General features: G+C 40.1%; 1 protein-coding gene across 1 annotated transcript in view; it reads left to right on the forward strand.

The window, feature by feature from the left end:
• CPED1 (cadherin like and PC-esterase domain containing 1) overlaps positions 1-21,586 on the forward strand; it is a 328,476-nt gene that overhangs the window by 71,476 nt on the left and 235,414 nt on the right. Inside the window, exons 5-6 of the mRNA XM_075857143.1 lie at positions 5,929-6,079; positions 6,537-6,705. Coding sequence (XP_075713258.1) covers positions 5,929-6,079; positions 6,537-6,705 — 320 coding nt within the window. The remainder of the gene's footprint in view (positions 1-5,928; positions 6,080-6,536; positions 6,706-21,586) is intronic.

The following is a 21,586-nucleotide window of genomic DNA, read 5'->3' on the forward strand; positions in this document are numbered from 1 at the left end:
CATACCCAAAAGTCTGCTGATGTGTGACAGTCTAAACTTCCAGTCCAACTTCAACCACTAAAGAATCCCCTTTATCCTCAAAAAGCAATGCAAAGTTCATCATTCCTTAAAGGATATATACTGCACACTTTTGAAATATATATGGCTTTATTGCTTCAATGCATTTAAAATAATAAATACACCAAGTTTGCAAATCTCCTACCGTTTTGTATCTACAGCTCCTGTGTAGACCTATTTGTCACCATAGTCCTACAGTGTTGTGTCACTCCTTTCCATCTATTAAGGGAGTGAATGTGAATGAGGCCTAAGGGCACATATATCAATAGTGTTGTAAAAAAGACACATTACAAAGGAGAAAAAAAAATCCTTTTAATTTGGTACAAATTGTACAACCTGGTACATAATACATTTGGCACAGCTCAAATTATTCTAGACATACTTAAAGACTATGTAAATCTTTTTTTTTTAATGTAATGTATGTGCTTCGTAAATTTTAAACATTATTCTAATATACATTTATTAAAAATGTTATTCGGTTTTTGCGCTTCAGCTTCTATGTATCCACTGTACATAGAAGCTGCATAACGCCGCTGTAAAACAAATCTGTCAGTCAGCTGGACTGACGGCTTGGCTGACCGCAGCTTCTGTGCGCCTCTCACACACAATATAGTCCTAATACCGATCAAATTTAAGTTCTTCGATCTGATCGGTATTAGGACTATCCTGTGTGTCAGAGGCGCACAGTAGCCGCGGTTAGCCGAGCTGTCAGTCCAGCTGACCGACGAATTCGGCTTATAGCGGCGTTATGTAGCTTGTATGTATAGTGGATACATAGAAGCTGCAAAGCAAAAACGAAATACCATTTTTAATAAATTTATATTCTAAAAATGTTTAAAATGACAAAGCACATACTTTACATTAAAAAAAAAAATAGGCTTCAATGATTTACATTGCCTTGTAGGTACTACATGGCCATTGTACATGTAAACCAGTTTTTTGTGCCCAAAAAAATACTGTTTTATAAATCTGTGTTGCGTGTTGCAGAACAAGTTTATAACATCTCTTAGAAATATGTTGCTATTCCCATTTCTCATGCACAGAACAACACTTTTCTGCAGCATTTCATAAATACATCCAGTGTATAGCCATCTGCTCAACTTATTAAACATAATTACCCCAAAGAACCCACTTCAATAATGAGATTGACGGCCAATGCACACTGCCTTATGGATTTTTTTTGTATGGAGCCGTAATAGTACTTCCATAGAGGTGCATGATCTGTACCTCCTATTTCAAATCACGGTTTTTCTGATGGATTCCGTATGAATCTGACAGAAACAGAATTGTGGCATGCTTCATCGGACCTATAAACTATACAATTGTAACACTAGATTTTTCTAATGTATATTCAGATTTCTATTGTCTGCGAGTTGAATTCCATTCCAGAAACAAACACAAATGAAGTATGAGGCCTTTTGGGTTTAGCAGTGCAGAGATGACCTTCCGGCTGTATGATGAAATGTAGTTTTCAGCAGAGTGATGATATTTGGCAGCGATGAACCTGCACCATAGCACTTTTCTGGATGATTCACGCTACTTTTATAAGATAGGGGTTTGTTATGTTATGAACAATAAATATTGTGCAAGCTCTTGTCTGCCATCTGCTGGCATTTCAGAAAATGCATCCAAAAATTTGCTGTCTTTACTATATAGTAGGTGAATAGATGAATCAAAAGTATTTTCTTTTTCTTTGATGATTATATACTTTATATATATACTGTAAAGGGACTGTTATGTAATCTGTCTCTTAGTGTATCAATACAGTGTCAACTGTGAGGAATCTAGAATTTGCACCTAGATCACCTATTAGACTGCTGACTTGGATACAAACATCAAATTAAAGGGGTTCTCCGCTTTGGAAATCTCTACTTGTTAGAAGGTTCCCTTGATAATAGGCAGACTACAAAGTGTCCCCCCTGCTGGAACGCCCAGCAATCATCCGTAATATGTGGGTAAATCTGGCAGTAAGTGTTGAGTTTCCCTGCAGCGCCACCATGGGAGAAATTAATCATTACAAAGTTCACATTCATATCAATGTGTTGTCTGTCTAATGCAGGACAGGACAGATCTTCCAGAGCAAGAGACGCTCTTTGTAACCGCTCTCCGCTCTGGCCAAGTAATAAGGATCCTGAACAGAGGACCCTATCCCCCTCTATTAACTCAGAATTCACTAATAGGGTGTATGAAAATGGAAATGGGTTATCTAAACTGGACAAAGCCTTTAAGATATATTTGTGTGTACTATAGAATGTGATCTTCATATAAATGGTGGGTTGGTTTTGCATATTTAGTTCCCTGATTACTGAGTGTCATGAGAAGAATTAGTCTTAGTTAAAAAATGACACCTATTCCTTCTTCTACCTTCAAATTCAGAGACACACTTAATTTTTTAAATGGGTGCATGGGAGCCCTTAGCTCTCCTCGCTGAAAGCCATAGGTTGGCAACAACCAGATTAGGTTTGTTAGCTAATAAAACAGATTTATGCATGTTGTAATTGTACAGAGGCGTAGCTAGGTTCTCCAGCACCCGGGGCAAAGATTCAGTTTGGCGCCCCCCCCCCCCAACCTCTTTCCCGACATCTCCTTCCCCCTCGCCGTGTTTGTTTTCTCTACCAATCGACGTGTCATTTCTTTTTATGTAACGCGAGCATAAAATTATTTGTACATTTCACAAGCAATATGGTTCTATACACAACACCAGAACCAAGCTCACTACATATATACAGCCCCAGAACAAATACAGCTCAATTTAGTGCAACCCCTGCCGTATAGGTTTGTACGGCGTAAAACTATAGCTCCCAGCATAGCCCGAACAATGGTAAGGATATGCTGGGAGATGCCGTTTCACAAAAAATAAATCCTATCGTAATCATCTCACTGCAGATCATACAGTGACTACAGTGCTGATTAGAGGCAGAATAAACATTAACATTAAGTGATGGTGACGTCTCAGATTCTAGTTCTTTTTCTCCATTTGGTCCAGACCTCTATGATGACTTCTCCCGGTCACAGCCCATTTCGGCAATTTGCCGCTCACATGTCTTCCGCTTCTCACTTTTCCAACATTTCTGCACCTATATATAAATATAAAGTTATCATTATACCACACACTACGCCCCTAAATATAATAGCGCCATACACTGCACCTCTAATTATAATAGCACCATACACCGTGTCACACACACACACACACACACACACACACACACCGTGACCCCTGTAGATAGTGCCTGCCATAGAGCCCCCTGTAGATAGTGCCTGCCATAGAGCCCCCTGTAGATAGTGCCTGTCATAGAGCCCCTGTAGATAGTGCCCCCATATAGACCACCCCTGTATATAGTGTCCCACAAATAACTCCCCCTATAGTGCTCTACAGATAGCCCACCCCTGTATATAACCCCCTGTAGATATAGCCCACCCCTGTATATAGAGCTCTACAGATAGCCCAACCATGTATGTAGCCCCCTGTAGATATAGCCCACCCCTGTATATAGTGCTCCACATATAGTCCACCCCTGTATATAGTGTTTCACAGATAGCCCACCCCTGTATATAGTGTTTCACAGATAGCCCACCCCTGTATATAGCCCCCCTTTGTACATATAGCCCACCCCTGTATATAGTGTTTCACAGATAGCCCACCCCTGTATATAGCCCCCCCTTGTACATATAGTCCACCCCTGTATATAGTGCTTCACTAGATAGTCCACCCCTGTATATAGTGATCCACAGATAGCCCACCCCTGTATATACTATATACAAGGGTGGGCTATCTGTGGAGCACTATATACAGGGGTGGACTATATGTACAAGGGGGCTATATACAGGGGTGGGCTTTCTGTGGAGCACTATAGGGGGAGCCATTTGTGGGATACTATATACAGGGGTGGGCTATATCTACAGGGGGACTATATACAGGGGTGGGCTGTATCTACAGGGGGACTATATATACAGGGGGACTATATCTACAGGGGACTATATCTACAGGGGGACTATATCTACAGGGGGACTATATACAGGGGGACTATATACAGGGGTGGGCTATCTACAGGGGTGGGCTATCTACAGGGGTGAGCTATCTACAGGGGGACCATATCTACAGGGGGACCATATCTACAGGGGGACCATATCTACAGGGGGACCATATCTACAGGGGGACCATAGCTACAGGGCTGGGCTATACACAGGGCTGGTATATACAGAGGGCTGGGATATACACAGGGCTGGGATATACACAGGGCTGGGATATACACAGGGGGGCTATATCTACAGGGGTGGGCTATACACAGGGGGGCTATATCTACAGAGGGGGGCTATACACAGGGGGGCTATATCTACAGGGGTGGGCTATATCTACAGGGGTGGGCTATATCTGCACAGGGGGGCTATATCTACAGAGGGGGGCTATACACAGGGGGCTATATCTACAGGGGGCTATATCTACAGGGCTGGGCTATATCTACAGGGCTGGGCTATATCTACAGGGCGACTATATCTACAGGGGGGGCTATATACTGGGGTGGGCTATCTATGGAGCACCATATACAGGGGTGGGCTATATCTACAGGGGGCTATATACTATAGTCCCCCTGTATATAGCCCCCTGTAGATATAGTCCCCCACTGTAGATATAGTCCCCCTGTATATAGCCCAGCAGATATAGTCCCCCTGTATATAGCCCAGCCCTGTAGATATAGTCCCCCTGTAGATATAGTCCCCCTGTATATAGCCCAGCCCTGCAGATATAGTACCCCTGTATATAGCCCAGCCCTGTAGATATAGTCCCCCTGTATATAGCCCAGCCCTGTAGATATAGTCCCCCTGTAGATAGGCCCCCCCCGTAGATAAAGTCCCCCGTGTAGACAAAGTCCCCCCCGTAGATAAAGTCCCCCGTGTAGACAAAGTCCCCCCCGCAGATACAGCCACACACTTCTATTACAATTTAAAAAAATAAAATAAAATTCAAACTAACCTTATTCCCGCTCCCACGCCGATCCTGCAGACATGGAGACCTGCTCTCTTCTGCGCAGGTCTCCAGGGGGTTGAACACAGCGTCTATGAAAGGCGCTGATTGGCTTGGCAGGATGACTTTCCCTGCCAGTCAGTCAGCGCCTTTCATCGACGGAAGCGTCACTGGTACAAAAGGTACCAGTCGCTTCATTCGCGGAAAGGTGCTGAATGTCCGGGCACGGAACGTACCCGGTCATTCATTGCTTCTAATTGTACCTGTGTCCTTGCGACACAGGTACAATTATAGTGCAGGAGGAGGTGGCGCTGGCGCCCCCCTCTGAACTGCGCCCGGGGCACATGCCCCGCTTGCCCCCCCCTAGCTACGCCCCTGAATTGTACATGTGATATACTGAAGATCTAATCTTAAAGTGTAACTAAACGTTTGACAAACTTCTGACATGTCATAGTGACGTGTCAGAAGTTTTGATTGGTGGGGGTCCGAGCACGGAGATCCCCACCAATCGCTCAAACAAAGCGGCAGAAGCGCTCGTGTGAGCACTCAGCCGCTTCGAGTCTGTTCGGCTTTCTCCGGAAAGCAGATGTATCGGAGTACAGGCTCATAGACTTTCTATTGAGCCCGTACACCGATACATTAATTTCCGGAAAAAGCCGAACAGCCACGAATAGGCTGAGTGCTCACACGAGCGCTTCTGCCGCTTTGTTTTAGCGATTGGTGGGGGTCTCCGTGCTCGGACCCCCACCAATCGAAACTTCTGCCATGTCACTATGACATGTCAGAAGTTTGTCAAACTTTTAGTTACCCTTTATTGTTTGGCCCTGTAACTGACTTTACCTGTAGAAATGCCACATTACAAATTACATTTTTTTTTTCTTCCTGTTATTTCTATGTCGCTATAGAACTGCAGACTCTCTCGGTGTGCACCCATCATCCTGAAGAATCATGGGACAAAAAGATCATCTCAACTATGTTTCCGTTAGGAAATGGCAAAAAGAAGCATCAATACTTAACCAGTCGAGACATAAACCAGCTACTTGAGAGTCCATATCTGTAAGTATGTGAATTATTTATGGATATTATTAGCCTATTGTTCATTACTTACAGACACCTATTTCTGACAGTAGGATACATAAGGGCAGTTTTCTAAGCACTGAGGCATACGTATTTTTCAGAGTGCTCTATTTTTTAAACTGTAACATGTTTTATCTATCACACAACAGTCTTCAAAATTCTGAGGAATTGAAACAAGAAGAATATTAGAAAGTTACAGAAATGTTTATTATGTGATAATTAAACTTTAATTTCTGTGATTTTTAACTGCTTGCTAGAACAAAGTTGCAAATGCGCTAGTTAAATGCTATGCTACTTTGTCTCCTGTTGACTTAGTATTTTACAGGCTGGCCACATGAATGTCCATTGAAAATAATCTATATCCTATCAATGTCTGTGATGAGACCCCAATATATAGAGATAACTGACAGACTGCATATAACTTCCTTTGTTACAGAAATGTAAGATTCTACCATCATCATCATCATCATCATCATCACCCATTTCAAGACTTTCCAGTGCTTAGGACAATTGTTTTGATCACATCCCTATCACCACTACGTGCATTTATTCACTCCATGGCAATGGTTCAGACTGAGCCGAAAACACTATTTGCTCCAATACAGGTATTTGATTACCTTATAGTTTATGCTAAAAAGAAAAAATATTTTTGAATGTCTTTTTTGTTTATTCATGTTAGGAGAGGATGGCTATAGTCAATGAGCTTACTGACAATAAGTCCTGGAAAATGTCTGCCCCCATGACCAATACATTATTTGCCGTTTTCCTAGTTCTGAAAACCTCTACAAAAATAGTCACACATTAATAAACTATATCGGCAGCTTACTAAACCTCTACCTTCTACCAACTCATGAGATATGTAAGATTTTACTGCGGCACATTGTTTGCTTTGTGTGATGCCTAAAACTTGGGGTGCATACAGGAGCTGCTGTAAGCCGAGCCATCAGTCCAGCAGAATGATGGATTCCGCTTACAGCCACGATGTGCAGTTTCTATGTATAGTGGATACAAAGAAGCTGCAGCACTAAAACGAAATGACATTTTTTTTAAATGTACATTAGAAAAATGTTTAAGATGACAAAACACATACATTAAAAAAGGTTCCAATAGTTTACATAGCCTTTAAGTAATAAAGATGAAGACATTTGCAGATGCAGTACCACATGTTCCAACTAGGTGGCTCTAAAGCCTCACGTGATTGTTTCTATGCAAAGATTGTGTTAGTAGGTCAAAGTATTCTTCTTACTATATTTTACTGTACTTTTTTTTAGTCTTTACCTGGTGAGTTTCCACTTTTTAACAGATAAAATTATAAATTTATATGGGATAATTTTTGTTAAAAGTTAGCATATAAGTGAATTCCTGAATAAATTATACACAAATCTAAACAGTTTCTCACATTTTTTAACTATCAATAAAGGCAGTCCTACTTTCATATCATTTTTTACAATAACAAACACTGTTTAAAACCAACAAGTATAGTCCGTCCACACTAGCAACTGACACGATGCAGAAATAAGGACTGGGGGGGGGACTCCATAGGAGGGAGTTGGCAACTTATTCTTTCAAATCTTTAAATTATTAATTCTAACATTTTTGCAATTGCCCTCAGTTTTACAAATCAGCATTTTCCAACAAATCCATTGGGTTTACCCAAGCTCCAAATCTCAGTATTGTTTCCGCTTTCTAATTGAAAGTTCTAAGCCTTTTAAAAATTTGTAGGGCCTTTAGCCAAGACAAGATATTCCATTATATCAAAGTGTCAATACTGAATGTAACATTATGTCCTCCAAAATCTTAGTCCAATAGTAATGGAGCCTGGAGCATTGCCACATATACATAAACAAAACATGTACAATTTCTATTCATTTTCTCAGAACAATTCCCTGGGTCTATATCTGAAACACTAGCAATGATATCCTCTATATACATAAGGAGTAAAAATTACCACACCAAAGTGAGATAACAATATTATCTTTATTATTATTACATTACAAATGATAAAATAGAAATATTAAAAAATGTTAAGCCATAAACAAATATATGTCTACAATATTATGTCATTGCTTCTCTTTACATATATCTCTATATCCCCTAACAAAAATTCTGTCAGTAAAAGGAACCATCTACTGTAGTAAAGTAAGCAATAACCATTCGAGAGATATGTAGTGAGTCGCATACAGATCAAAATACAGATGTAAAGTACAGGCCGGTTAACCCACATCCTGACACACTTTGCCAAAGCCACATTTGATGGTTCCTTTTACTAACAGAATGTGCTTTTTGGGGTTTGTGTTTGGCAGACCTGCCTTTAACCAAGTTTGAGGCAGAGAAATGGATAAGCTACCCACTTATTCACATGTATGGCCTACTTTCTGCAGAGATGTGGACCACAAGGGAACCATCATTCTCTAGATTTGCGGGGGTTCCATGTAAATTTATAATACTCCCAAAAATCTGTGAAAAAGTTATTTGAAAAATTTAAATTATACTTCACAGAGTAGCAGCAGATAGCACTATCCACACACACACACACACACACACACACACACACACACACACACACACACACACACACACACATACATATACACATACACACACATACAAAATATTGACATCCATATGCTTTAACATTCTGAAGTAAAAACTAGGTACAACTTTCCTTCCTTGATAAACACATTTAGCAGCAATTTCTTTTTTCCCAGCAAAACAGGCATCAAAAGGGTTTGGATTTATACAAATGGGCGTCCCTGGTGGATTGTGTGTGGCATAAAATGTCACAGGAATGGGTATTTAAAGTTGGGAGTTATGCAAACCCCTTTTTGAGCACCCTCTCAGTGTCCTTATTAGAAACCAAGCCACAGTGACATATGACATTTGATAGGCATTGTACCCCTAAAAAAGTTAGAATATGAAAACCAAGGCCTAATTAGGTGTCAAAGAGCTCTCATAAGTGCCTGTGCCACCATACATTGCAGTCACTGTTCCCATAAGTGTCAGCCACAGTTCCAGCACAACCGCCATCTACAGTGCACTCGGAAATGACAGCAAGAATGCCACACATGTCCCAGCCACACTGACCAAACAAATGCCAGCTCCATTACACAAATAAATGGTAAATTAACACTATATATACAAACTATTGTGACATAATTACAATAGAGCTCACTTTAAAAAATAAATCTACACAAACATGCATAGTATTGTAACATCATCACAATAGAGCACAATTTATATAAAAAAGAACACACTACAGAGTGCATCTTATAAATTGAAAAACACACTATTGTGACATCATCACAATAGAGCTTAGCTTATAAACAGATACATTATTGAGACCTTACCACAAGCCAAATCAAACTAAAGCATGGCTTATAAACAAACAAACAAACAAACAAATATTACTGTCACAATAGAACACAATCTGCTAAACAGCACACACACTATTATGACATACATACAATAAAGCACGGCTTGTAAAAAAGCATATTATAGTATTGTGACATCATCACAATAGAGCACAACCAATACAAAAGTCAAAGACATTATTGTGAAATCATACAACAGAGCACACCCTCTAAAAAGCCCATGCAGTATTGTGACATTATCACAATAGAATGTAGCTCATAGAAATGACACACTATTGTAATGCCATCACAACAGATCAGAGTGTATACATGCACACACGTATTGCTTTCCTTTGCACTCACATAAAATCTATCCTCTGGTTCCTGATATTGGCTGGGATGTCATAGTCCTACTGTTTCCATGCTGCTTATGTGGTGGAGCTCTCCTACAATTAAGACCTTGTGGGACAGAATCAATGGGATCTTCCTATATTACAGGAGTTGTTGTGTCCAAGACTCCCCAATTACCTTGATATCTATGATTCCGGGCCCCATTTACCTTATTAAAAAGGGACTTTTGAAGAATATTCTCACAGCGACCAAACTGATTACGTGAAGACATTAGCGCTAAACTGAAGCCCCCTCCCATTTGGAGTGGGCTACGGAAGTCAGTTTTCTTTGTAGAATGCAACACTTAATGGTGGTGGATTGCGATAAAGTCAACAGCTTTCTTTTGGACGTGGCAGGGCTGGCTAGCTTTTATGCTGGGTTCACACGTGGCGGAATTTCACTTGAATTCCGCTGCGGACACTCCGCAGCGTTAATCCGCAGCGGAGCCATTTCTCCATTGACTTCCACTTCTATTTAGAAGTGTTCGTTTAGACGATGCGTAAACTTCCGCTGCGAAGCATAGGCTGCGGAGCTGAATTTGGTGTCCGCAGCATGCTCTGTCTGTTGCGGACCAGTGGCGGACTGGTTGCGGACTCATGGCGGAATTTCTCCATTGACTTCAATGGAGATTCTAAATTCCGCAATGAAGTCCGCAGCTGTCATGCACATGTTATGTGTGCTGCGGATGCGTCTTGCTTTTTTGACATTACATTTCTTCATTCTGGCTGGACCTATGTATTTCTAGGTCTACAGCCAGACTGAGGAAGTCAATGGGGCTCCCGTAATTACGGGAGCGTTGCTAGGAGACGTCAGTAAATAGTCACTGTCCAGGGTGCTGAAAGAGTTAAGCGATCGGCAGTAACTGTTTCTGCACCCTGGACAGTGACTACCGATCCCAATATACAGCAACCTGTCAAAAAATAGAAGTTCATACTTACCGAGAACTCCCTGCTTCTGTCTCCAGTCCGGCTTCCCAGGATGACGTTTCAGTCTAAGTGACGGCTGCAGCCAATCACAGGCTGCAGCGGTCACATGGACTGCCGCGTCATCCAGGGAGGTCGGGCTGGATGCCGAAAGAGGGACGCGTCACCAAGACAACGGCCGGTAAGTATGAAATTCTTTTACTTTCACTAGGGAAAGTGCTGTCCCTTCTCTCTATCCTGCACTGATAGAGAGAAGGGAAGCACTTTTACCGCAGTCCGCAGCAGCTAGTCCGCATCAATTTACTGCACATTTTGGGCAGATCCGCCACAGAATCTGCAATGCAGATTCTGTGCGGCATTGATGCGGACAGTTGCGGAGGAAAACCGCCACGTGGGGGCATGCCCTTAAAGACTCATCCAATTTCTCACGGCTAGTGCTGGAGATATATCTTCTTGTGAGACTGTCTCCTATTTTATGCAGTGCTTGACCCCACGGGGTACTTGTGTTGCAAGGCGGCAGTTTGTAATCTCCTCAACACATTTTTTTGGGACATCTTCACAACAGAGTGCAGCCTATAAATAAACACATACAATACTGTGACATCATTACAATAGAGTGCAGCCTATAAATTCACACACCTTATTGTTATCTTTTTTCAAACAGAAAACAGCCTTTAACCCCTTAGTGACCACAATTACGCCTTTTCACGGTGGTCACTAAGGGGCCTCAGGCTAGGCCGCCGGCTTTCCACGGCGGCCCAGTCTAAGCACTGCACGGGTGTCCCGCGCAGGCTGGAGCCGAGGCTTCACTGTCTGATGACAGACGGACTCCTACCCCAACGACCGCGATTGAAGTTTACTTTGATTGCGGTAGTTTAACCTGTTAAATGCTGCGATCAATAGCGATCGCGGCATTTAACTTGTTTACTGAAGGAGGTAGCTCCCTCTCACCCATCAGCGGCCCGCAAATGCAATTGCGGTCCTCCGATGGGGTGCCATGGCAGCCGGGGGCCTGATAAAAGCCCCTAGGTCTGCCCTGGGCATATGCCTATTAGGATGTGCCAGAGGCATGTCCTAATCGATTGCCTGTCAGATTTATAGTAAGTATACCAAAGCATTATAGCAGCGATCTGAAGATCGCGTAGTAAAGTCCCTTACTGGGACTAAAACATTAAGTAATAAATGAATATTATTCATAAAAATGACAGTAAAAAAAAAAAAAGAAGATATTTTTTTCATAAAATTTTGTTTTTCTAGGAAAAGTGTAAAAAAAATTTTTAAGTACACATATATGGTATTCAATATATGCACTCCAAAACGCATTGGTACTGTGGGCTAGGTCCAAGTCAAAGACTGACCTCCCATGTATAAACAAGATAGGCAACTCTATTTGGGTATATCGAGAACACAGAAGAAAGAGAGCTTGTAGCCAGGGGGGTATATTAAACATACAAAATTTATTAATGACATATACAAAAAATACAATTATATAAAAATATATGTATATGATACAATATATTAGAAGGACGAGACTCTAGAAGAAAGTTTCAAGGAACAGGTATCGGCAATATAATTATGCAGATTGGGCAAGCTATAATGTCAAGTAGACAAAAACTCTCAAATATATCTGGATATGTCACTTTTCTAAGACATGGTCAAGCTTACAGAATCCCAGTACAAAAAGACATGGTTTGTATGTATCTAGATATTGGGTGCAACATCCAAGTTACCAATATCTAACTGAAAATGGTGACTGAGAGAGAGAGTGTATTAGACAAGGCTTACCCATGTACGATTGCAGTAAAAGTCCGATAGGTGCTCCAGCACAGAAGCCCCAACGCGCGTTTCGCAGTAGTATTGCTTCCTCAGAGGGATGTGTGTGTGTGTCCTGTGTCTTGAGGCCCTTATATACTATGTGGTTCAACAAGGAACAGCCGATGATTGTCGGCGCATGCCCAGAGCCACGGCCGGAAGTGAGGACTGCCCCACTTCCGCCTCCACATGCTGGAGCGCACATCCGGATACCCGACGCGTAGCGGGATTTCCGGGCATGCGCAGTGCATCTACAGAGACAGAGCGGGGACAGCATCGCATCCTCGGTCGGATCCGGGCATGCGCACACATCGCACTGACAGATTTGCAGATCCAGTGAGTGGAAAGATATACGTCTATGTGTAGTGTGTGTGTATTGTCAACAGTCGTTTTAGTTATATTGTTATTTTATGAATATTAAAGATATCATGGCATGTTGTATTGCAGTGTCTGGGTGCAGAACAGAAAGATATACAAATAAAGTGACGTTAAAGTGACAGTCTAATGTAAAGAGCCGTTTTAAAATGAGAATTAGTAAATGGCTATAACGATGAGTATCTAGAGTGAGAATAAGTATAAGCAAAATTTTTTCTTTATATGTCTATTAAGTGTACAAATAGGTATAGTCTCACTGTACTCGGTGTTTAGTTTGGATAGGACGATTATTACCTACAGTCTTTGCAGACTGGTCAACATAAATAGTGATTGAAGAAAAATCATTTAGCAAACAAAACAAACATGCAATAAGCGTGTAACAACAGGTGCAAAGAAAACATATCTAAGACAATAGCACAGACTATTGATATAGGGGGTGAACATATTATACAATAAGTATATGTAGTCAGTGATAAGATAGGGTACACCCTATTAAGTTGATGTCTCCATCATCTGAAAAATGCTACATATTTCAAAAATAACGATAAAGCTATATTGATAGGAATAAATTAAAAAGTGATAAGTAGTACATATAGCGATCCAAATACAACATAATATCTAGAAACCATTAGGGTATGGGCACACACACTAATTACGTCCGTAATTGACGGACGTATTTCGGCCGCAAGTAGTGGACCGAACACAGTGCAGGGAGCCGGGCTCCTAGCATCATACTTATGTACGATGCTAGGAGTCCCTGCCTCTCCGTGGAACTACTGTCCCGTACTGAAAACATGATTACAGTACGGGACAGTTGTCCTGCAGAGAGGCAGGGACTCCTAGCACCGTATATAACTATGATGCTAGGAGCCCGGCTCCCTGCACTGAGTTCGGTCCGGTACTTGCGGCCGAAATACGTCCGTCATTTACGGACGTAATTAGTGTGTGTGCACATACCCTTACAATCAAAAGCGAAACCATCATATAAAAAGATTTTTTTAAAATGCATAAATTCACTGCAAATAATGGCAGAGAATATAGATGGAGAATACTGGAAAGTTTTCCAGATCTTCACTCATTTAGGGGTATAGAGAATATAAGTCTACTACTTCCCCATATTCATATCATGGCTATACAGCATACAACATAAACAATGTAACCAAAATATTACAAAAAGTTCTCCACATGAGGTATCATTCCATTATACAGACATACTATACACTGCGATAAATTAGGCATTCTTGTTGTTCCATATATTAGATGGTAGAGAAAGGATTAGGGACATCGGTCAAGAACTTCGGGCGAAAGGACATACAGGAGCATATTTTAGAAACCTAAATAAAAGCAAGAAATTAGAAAAAATACAAAATGTAGAAATAAACAGAATTTAAAAACATTATTTTAGAAATAAAAAGAGGCAGAGACTATAGAAATGGGGCGAAGCTCAGATTTTCATTAAGGCCATACGGTTTCATGGATCCGATCATCACGATCCATTTGCATTCCATTTGTGACAGGGTTTTCTTCACGTTACCCCCTCTGATGCCACAGTGTATTTTTTCAATACCACGTATTGACAGAGATTTGGGGTTACAGTTGTGATATTTCTTGAAATGCTTAGGTAGAGTTTTCAGGCTTAGGGGGTCATCGATTTCAGCTGCTTTCGTAATATCCCGTACATGTTCCCTGGTCCAGGTTCTTAACTCCCTAGATGTAAGTCCAATATAGATTTTCTGGCAGCCACATGTGGCGTAATACACCACATGTGTACTGCTACACGAGATATACTCCCTGATCTCAAATTGTTTACGTCCATCAGCTGACGCAAAGTTGGTCGCTCGACATATATTGCTACATGCCTTGCAGTCACCACAGGGATAGCAACCCTTTTTTGGTCCACGGGAGCCAAATGGGCAAATCTGACGAGGTATGTAGTGGCTTTTAACTAAAAAGTCCCTCAAGTTCTTGGCCCTTTTTGCCATCATCATTGGTCTTTCTGGCAAGGTCCGAGCTAATGAAGGTTCGGATCTTAGAATTGGCCAGTGTTTATCCAATATTGCCCTCATCTGGTACCATTGTCTGTTATATGTAGAGATGAATCTTATTACTGGGTCATTGGTTTGATGCAGTCTAGGTCTCAAAAGGTCATTTCGTAGTGTGTTTCTTGCCCTCCCATATCCGGTTTTAATCACTCTATTGCTGTACCCTCTCTCCCTAAATCTCATTTTTAGATCATTAGATTGGTTTTCGAAGAACTGCAAACTTGGGATGACGTCGTCTTTAAAGCCGCTGACAAAGGGGGAAACATAGTAATCTGGCCAACGGTCAAATACGAAAAAGAAGTATTTAGACAATTGCACGATAGACAGACCTATCTAAAACTAGGTTCAAGCCCCCTAGCTCGTTTCTCATGTGAATTGCAGACAATCCTCGATATGGCTCTTGAACGGGGTGTTATCCCTAAAAAGATCTATGATGGTCTGATGACTGTTGAGGGCCAAGAACTTGATGGACTTTTTAGTTAAAAGCCACTACATACCTCGTCAGATTTGCCCATTTGGCTCCCGTGGACCAAAAAAGGGTTGCTATCCCTGTGGTGACTGCAAGGCATGTAGCAATATATGTCGAGCGACCAACTTTGCGTCAGCTGATGGACGTAAACAATTTGAGATCAGGGAGTATATCTCGTGTAGCAGTACACATGTGGTGTATTACGCCACATGTGGCTGCCAGAAAATCTATATTGGACTTACATCTAGGGAGTTAAGAACCCGGACCAGGGAGCATGTACGGGATATTACGAAAGCAGCTGAAATCGATGACCCCCCTAAGCCTGAAAGCTCTACCTAGGCATTTCAAGAAATATCACAACTGTAACCCCAAATCTCTGTCAATACGTGGTATTGAAAAAATACACTGTGGCATCAGAGGGGGTAACGTGAAGAAAACCCTGTCACAAATGGAATGCAAATGGATCGTGATGATCGGATCCATGAAACCGTATGGCCTTAATGAAAATCTGAGCTTCGCCCCATTTCTATAGTCTCTGCCTCTTTTTATTTCTAAAATAATGTTTTTAAATTCTGTTTATTTCTACATTTTGTATTTTTTCTAATTTCTTGCTTTTATTTAGGTTTCTAAAATATGCTCCTGTATGTCCTTTCGCCCGAAGTTCTTGACCGATGTCCCTAATCCTTTCTCTACCATCTAATATATGGAACAACAAGAATGCCTAATTTATCGCAGTGTATAGTATGTCTGTATAATGGAATGATACCTCATGTGGAGAACTTTTTGTAATATTTTGGTTACATTGTTTATGTTGTATGCTGTATAGCCATGATATGAATGTGGGGAAGTAGTAGACTTATATTCTCTATACCCCTAAATGAGTGAAGATCTGGAAAACTTTCCAGTATTCTCCATCTATATTCTCTGCCATTATGTGCAGTGAATTTATGCATTTAAAAAAAATCTTTTTATATGATGGTTTCGCTTTTGATTGTAAGGGTATGTGCACACACACTAATTACGTCCGTAAATGACGGACGTATTTCGGCCGCAAGTACCGGACCGAACTCAGTGCAGGGAGCCGGGCTCCTAGCATCATAGTTATATATGGTGCAAGGAGTCCCTGCCTCTCTGCAGGACAACTGTCCCATACTGTAATCATGTTTTCAGTACGGGACAGTAGTTCCACGGAGAGGCAGGGACTCCTAGCATCGTACATAAGTATGATGCTAGGAGCCCGGCTCCCTGCACTGTGTTCGGTCCACTACTTGCGGCCGAAATACGTCCGTCAATTACGGACGTAATTAGTGTGTGTGCACATACCCTAATGGTTTCTAGATATTATGTTGTATTTGGATCGCTATATGTACTACTTATCACTTTTTAATTTATTCCTATCAATATAGCTTTATCGTTATTTTTGAAATATGTAGCATTTTTCAGATGATGGAGACATCAACTTAATAGGGTGTACCCTATCTTATCACTGACTACATATACTTATTGTATAATATGTTCACCCCCTATATCAATAGTCTGTGCTATTGTCTTAGATATGTTTTCTTTGCACCTGTTGTTACACGCTTATTGCATGTTTGTTTTGTTTGCTAAATGATTTTTCTTCAATCACTATTTATGTTGACCAGTCTGCAAAGACTGTAGGTAATAATCGTCCTATCCAAACTAAACACCGAGTACAGTGAGACTATACCTATTTGTACACTTAATAGACATATAAAGAAAAAATTTTGCTTATACTTATTCTCACTCTAGATACTCATCGTTATAGCCATTTACTAATTCTCATTTTAAAACGGCTCTTTACATTAGACTGTCACTTTAACGTCACTTTATTTGTATATCTTTCTGTTCTGCACCCAGACACTGCAATACAACATGCCATGATATCTTTAATATTCATAAAATAACAATATAACTAAAACGACTGTTGACAATACACACACACTACACATAGATGTATATCTTTCCACTCACTGGATCTGCAAATCTGTCAGTGCGATGTGTGCGCATGCCCGGATCCGACCGAGGATGCGATGCTGTCCCCGCTCCGTCTCTGTAGATGCACTGCGCATGCCCAGAAATCCCGCTACGCGTCGGGTATCCGGATGTGCGCTCCAGCATGTGAAGGCGGAAGTGGGGCAGTCCTCGCTTCCGGCCGTGGCTCTGGGCATGCGCCGACAATCATCGGCTGTTCCTTGTTGAACCACATAGTATATAAGGGCCTCAAGACACAGGACACACACACACACATCCCCCTGAGGAAGCAATACTACAGCGAAACGCGCGTTGGGGCTTCTGTGCTGGAGCACCTATCGGACTTTTACTGCAATCGTACATGGGTAAGCCTTGTCTAATACACTCTCTCTCTCAGTCACCATTTTCAGTTAGATATTGGTAACTTGGATGTTGCACCCAATATCTAGATACATACAAACCATGTCTTTTTGTACTGGGATTCTGTAAGCTTGACCATGTCTTAGAAAAGTGACATATCCAGATATATTTGAGAGATTTTGTCTACTTGACATTATAGCTTGCCCAATCTGCATAATTATATTGCCGATACCTGTTCCTTGAAACTTTCTTCTAGAGTCTCGTCCTTCTAATATATTGTATCATATACATATATTTTTATATAATTGTATTTTTTGTATATGTCATTAATAAATTTTGTATGTTTAATATACCCCCCTGGCTACAAGCTCTCTTTCTTCTGTGTTCTCAACATATATGGTATTGCTGCGACCGTAATGACTCAAACAATAAAGTTAATATGTAATATAAACTGAAAGATGAACACCGTAAAAAAACATGCAAAAAACAATGGCGAAATTGCTATTTTTTTCCATTGCCCCCCAAAAAGTCATAATAAAAGTTAATCAATAAGTCCCATGAACCCCAAAACTGTACCCTTCAAAACTACGTCTCATCCCGCAAAAAACAAGCCCAAAAAATCACAACATTGATGGAAAAATAAAATAATTACTGCTCTTGGAAAGCGACGATGCAAAAACAAATAATTTTAGTTCAAAATTGTTTTTATTGTGCAAAAGTAGTAAAACATAAAAAACCTATACACATGTAGTATCGCCGTAATCGTACCGACCCATAGAATAAAGGTAACGTGTTATTTACACCGCATAGTGAACGATGTCAATTTAAAACGCATAGAACAATGGTGGCATTTCAGGTTTTTTTTTCTATTCCCACAAAAAAATAATTAAGAAAAGTTAATCAAATGTTATGTACCCCAAAATAGTCCCATCAAAAGGTACAATTAATCCCGCAAAAAACAAGTGCCCATACAGCTATGTAGACGGAAAAATAAAAAAGTTATAGCTCTTTGAATGCAATTATAGAAAATGAAAAAAATAAATTTCTTTGTCATTAGGGCCTAAAATAAGCTGGTCACTAAGGCTTTAAAAAGTACACAGAATACTGTGACATCATCATGACAAAGCACAGCTTATAAACAAACATATATCATTGTGACAAAATCACATTAGAGTGCAGCCTATGAACCAGAACATACAGAATTGTATCAAGTATCAATAGAGAGCAGCCTATAAATAAATACATACACTATTTTGACATCTTAAAATAGAGTTAAATAGTTATAAAATCAGCACAAATGGTATTGTGACAAATTCACGATAGAGTACAGCTCAGAAATACACATGTCCTATTAAATTGGCTAACGTCTATGAGTTTGAGAAAGGGTAATTACATTGTGAGCCTCATCGGAGACAAGGACTGATATGAGTGATGACAATCTCTGCACAGCTCTGTAGAATATATTGGTGCTATATAAGCAACAGTAACTAAATAAATTGGGACATAATCACAATACAGGCTGTAAAAAAGTACACAATTTACAATAGAGTATGTTTTATAAATGAACATACACTCTATTTAAGCCCTTAACGAATGCCCACCGTCTTTTGACGGAAAGCAGTGCTTCATTTACAGCGACATCTTTTGGCGTCGCTGTAGAAGAGGCTGATGAGTGCTCCTGTGAGTGTAACTAACAGCTCCTGAACTTACAGCAGCCTGCTGAACACAGCTGGAATCAGGAAAAAATTCCAACCCCAGCTGTTTAACCCTTTGATTGCCGCGGCATGATCAAAGGGAACTCTCCTCTTTGAACGCGTCACTGGAAACCCGATGATGCAATCGAAGACCAAAGAATCCCTCTGCAGTCAGCGCTGGGGACCTAGAAACGACCCCATGGCTGTCTGTTTAATTTTCCTGCTGTTAGGGCAAACTGTGCAGCCCTAAAAGCAGCCTGTGTCATAGTGGCAGAGTATAATGTATTATCATATAGGAGTACACTAATACAATATAAGTAAAAAAATAAAGTTGTAAATAAAGTTATCTCTTAATGGGGGAGGGGGGGGGGGGGATTTAACAAAAAAATAAATAAAAAAAGTCCCCAAAAAAAAATCATGGGGATATAAAAATAAAAAACTTTGCAGAGAATCGCTTTTTCCTATATTTACGCCGTAAAAATAAATCATATAACTTACACAGTAATTTTTTTCTGTCCACAAACCGCGCAAAAAAAATAAAAAATTCTCCTGCATAAAACAAGGCCCCAAACAACCACGCAAAAAAGAAGTGCATGTCACTTCTTAAGCCGTTTCTGGAGCCGTTTTTCATTGACTCTATAAAAAAACAGCTCCAAAAACGCAGCAAAAACCGCAAATTTCTAAAAAAAACAAACGGTTTTGCCTTGAAAACAGCTCGATATTTTCAGACGTTTCTTAGTAAGCGTGTGAACATACCCCAAGGGGTTAATTGTGAGTGCTAGGCGATAATTTCTATTGGCAACCTATAATAAAGCACACAATGTTGTGACATCATCACAGAAGAGCACATTGTGCTACAAAGCACATACTAGTATATTATTGTGAAATTAATATCACAATAGACTGTAGCCAATAAATACAAACACTATTGTGACATTGTCACAATAGGAGACAACCTATAAATACAAACAAGGATAGATACAATAGAGTACAACCTATAAAACACACGCACACACACACAAACACAAACACACACACACACTGCTGTGACATTATCACAATAGATCACAAATTATGCAGATGCACCCGCACACACACTACTTTGAAACAATTACTATAGAGCTGAGCTTTTAAACAACACACTATAGTGATCTACCTAGTGTATTCATAATAGAGCACAACCAAATGAAAACAGAACACAACACAATCAAAATAGTGCGCAGCCTATGAAAAAGCACATACACTTTTGTGACATCATCTCAATAGAGAGCAGCCTGTAAAGAGCACGGAGTATTGTGACATTATAACAATAGAGGACAGCCTATAAATAAACTCACACTACTGTGCATAAATACACACTACTGTGACATCATCGCAATAGAACTGAGCTTATAAATGAATACACTAATGTGACTTAATCACAATAGAGCGCAGCCCAGAAAAGCACACATTATATTAAGATGATATTGTCACGATAAATACAGCCTATAAACACACAACTCTGAATCCAGCATCTAATAAGAATTTTTTAATCCGTCTTTTGTGACACAAGGGCATTGAATTATTAAAATAAACTCTGTTTGGTTTTCTCGACATGTTGAAAAGGGTACAATCATACTCCTAGTTGGCTGTTCAATTTTACAGTTTGATATGGGTGAATCAAAAATCTTTTACTTTGCCAAGCACTGCAAATATTTGTCATGAATCTTGAACCCAGTGAAATTTTTGACTCATCTTTTTAATGACCACAAGATATATCTCTCAGAGAAACGATGTAGATATTGTATATAACACTTCTCAGTATGAGAATGGAGGGTCTGGAAAAATAAGAATGACAAATTTTTGTGTAATAGATTAGTATTTTCTGTTTTTCTGGAGATAAATCATACAAGATGTAATAAAAATTCTTTAATCAAGAGTAAATATGACTAGTTAAAACCTTTAGGACCAAGCCATTTTAGGTCTTCAGAATTGATAATTTTTTACTTTTTTTTTTTTTGTGGGAAAAATGTACATTCTATATGTAACAATTTGTGATACATACACATTGGCTTTTAATCTTTACAAATCAAAAAG

This window comes from Rhinoderma darwinii, chromosome 3, assembly GCF_050947455.1.
Source record: "Rhinoderma darwinii isolate aRhiDar2 chromosome 3, aRhiDar2.hap1, whole genome shotgun sequence".
In the NCBI taxonomy this organism is placed as follows: domain Eukaryota; kingdom Metazoa; phylum Chordata; class Amphibia; order Anura; family Rhinodermatidae; genus Rhinoderma; species Rhinoderma darwinii.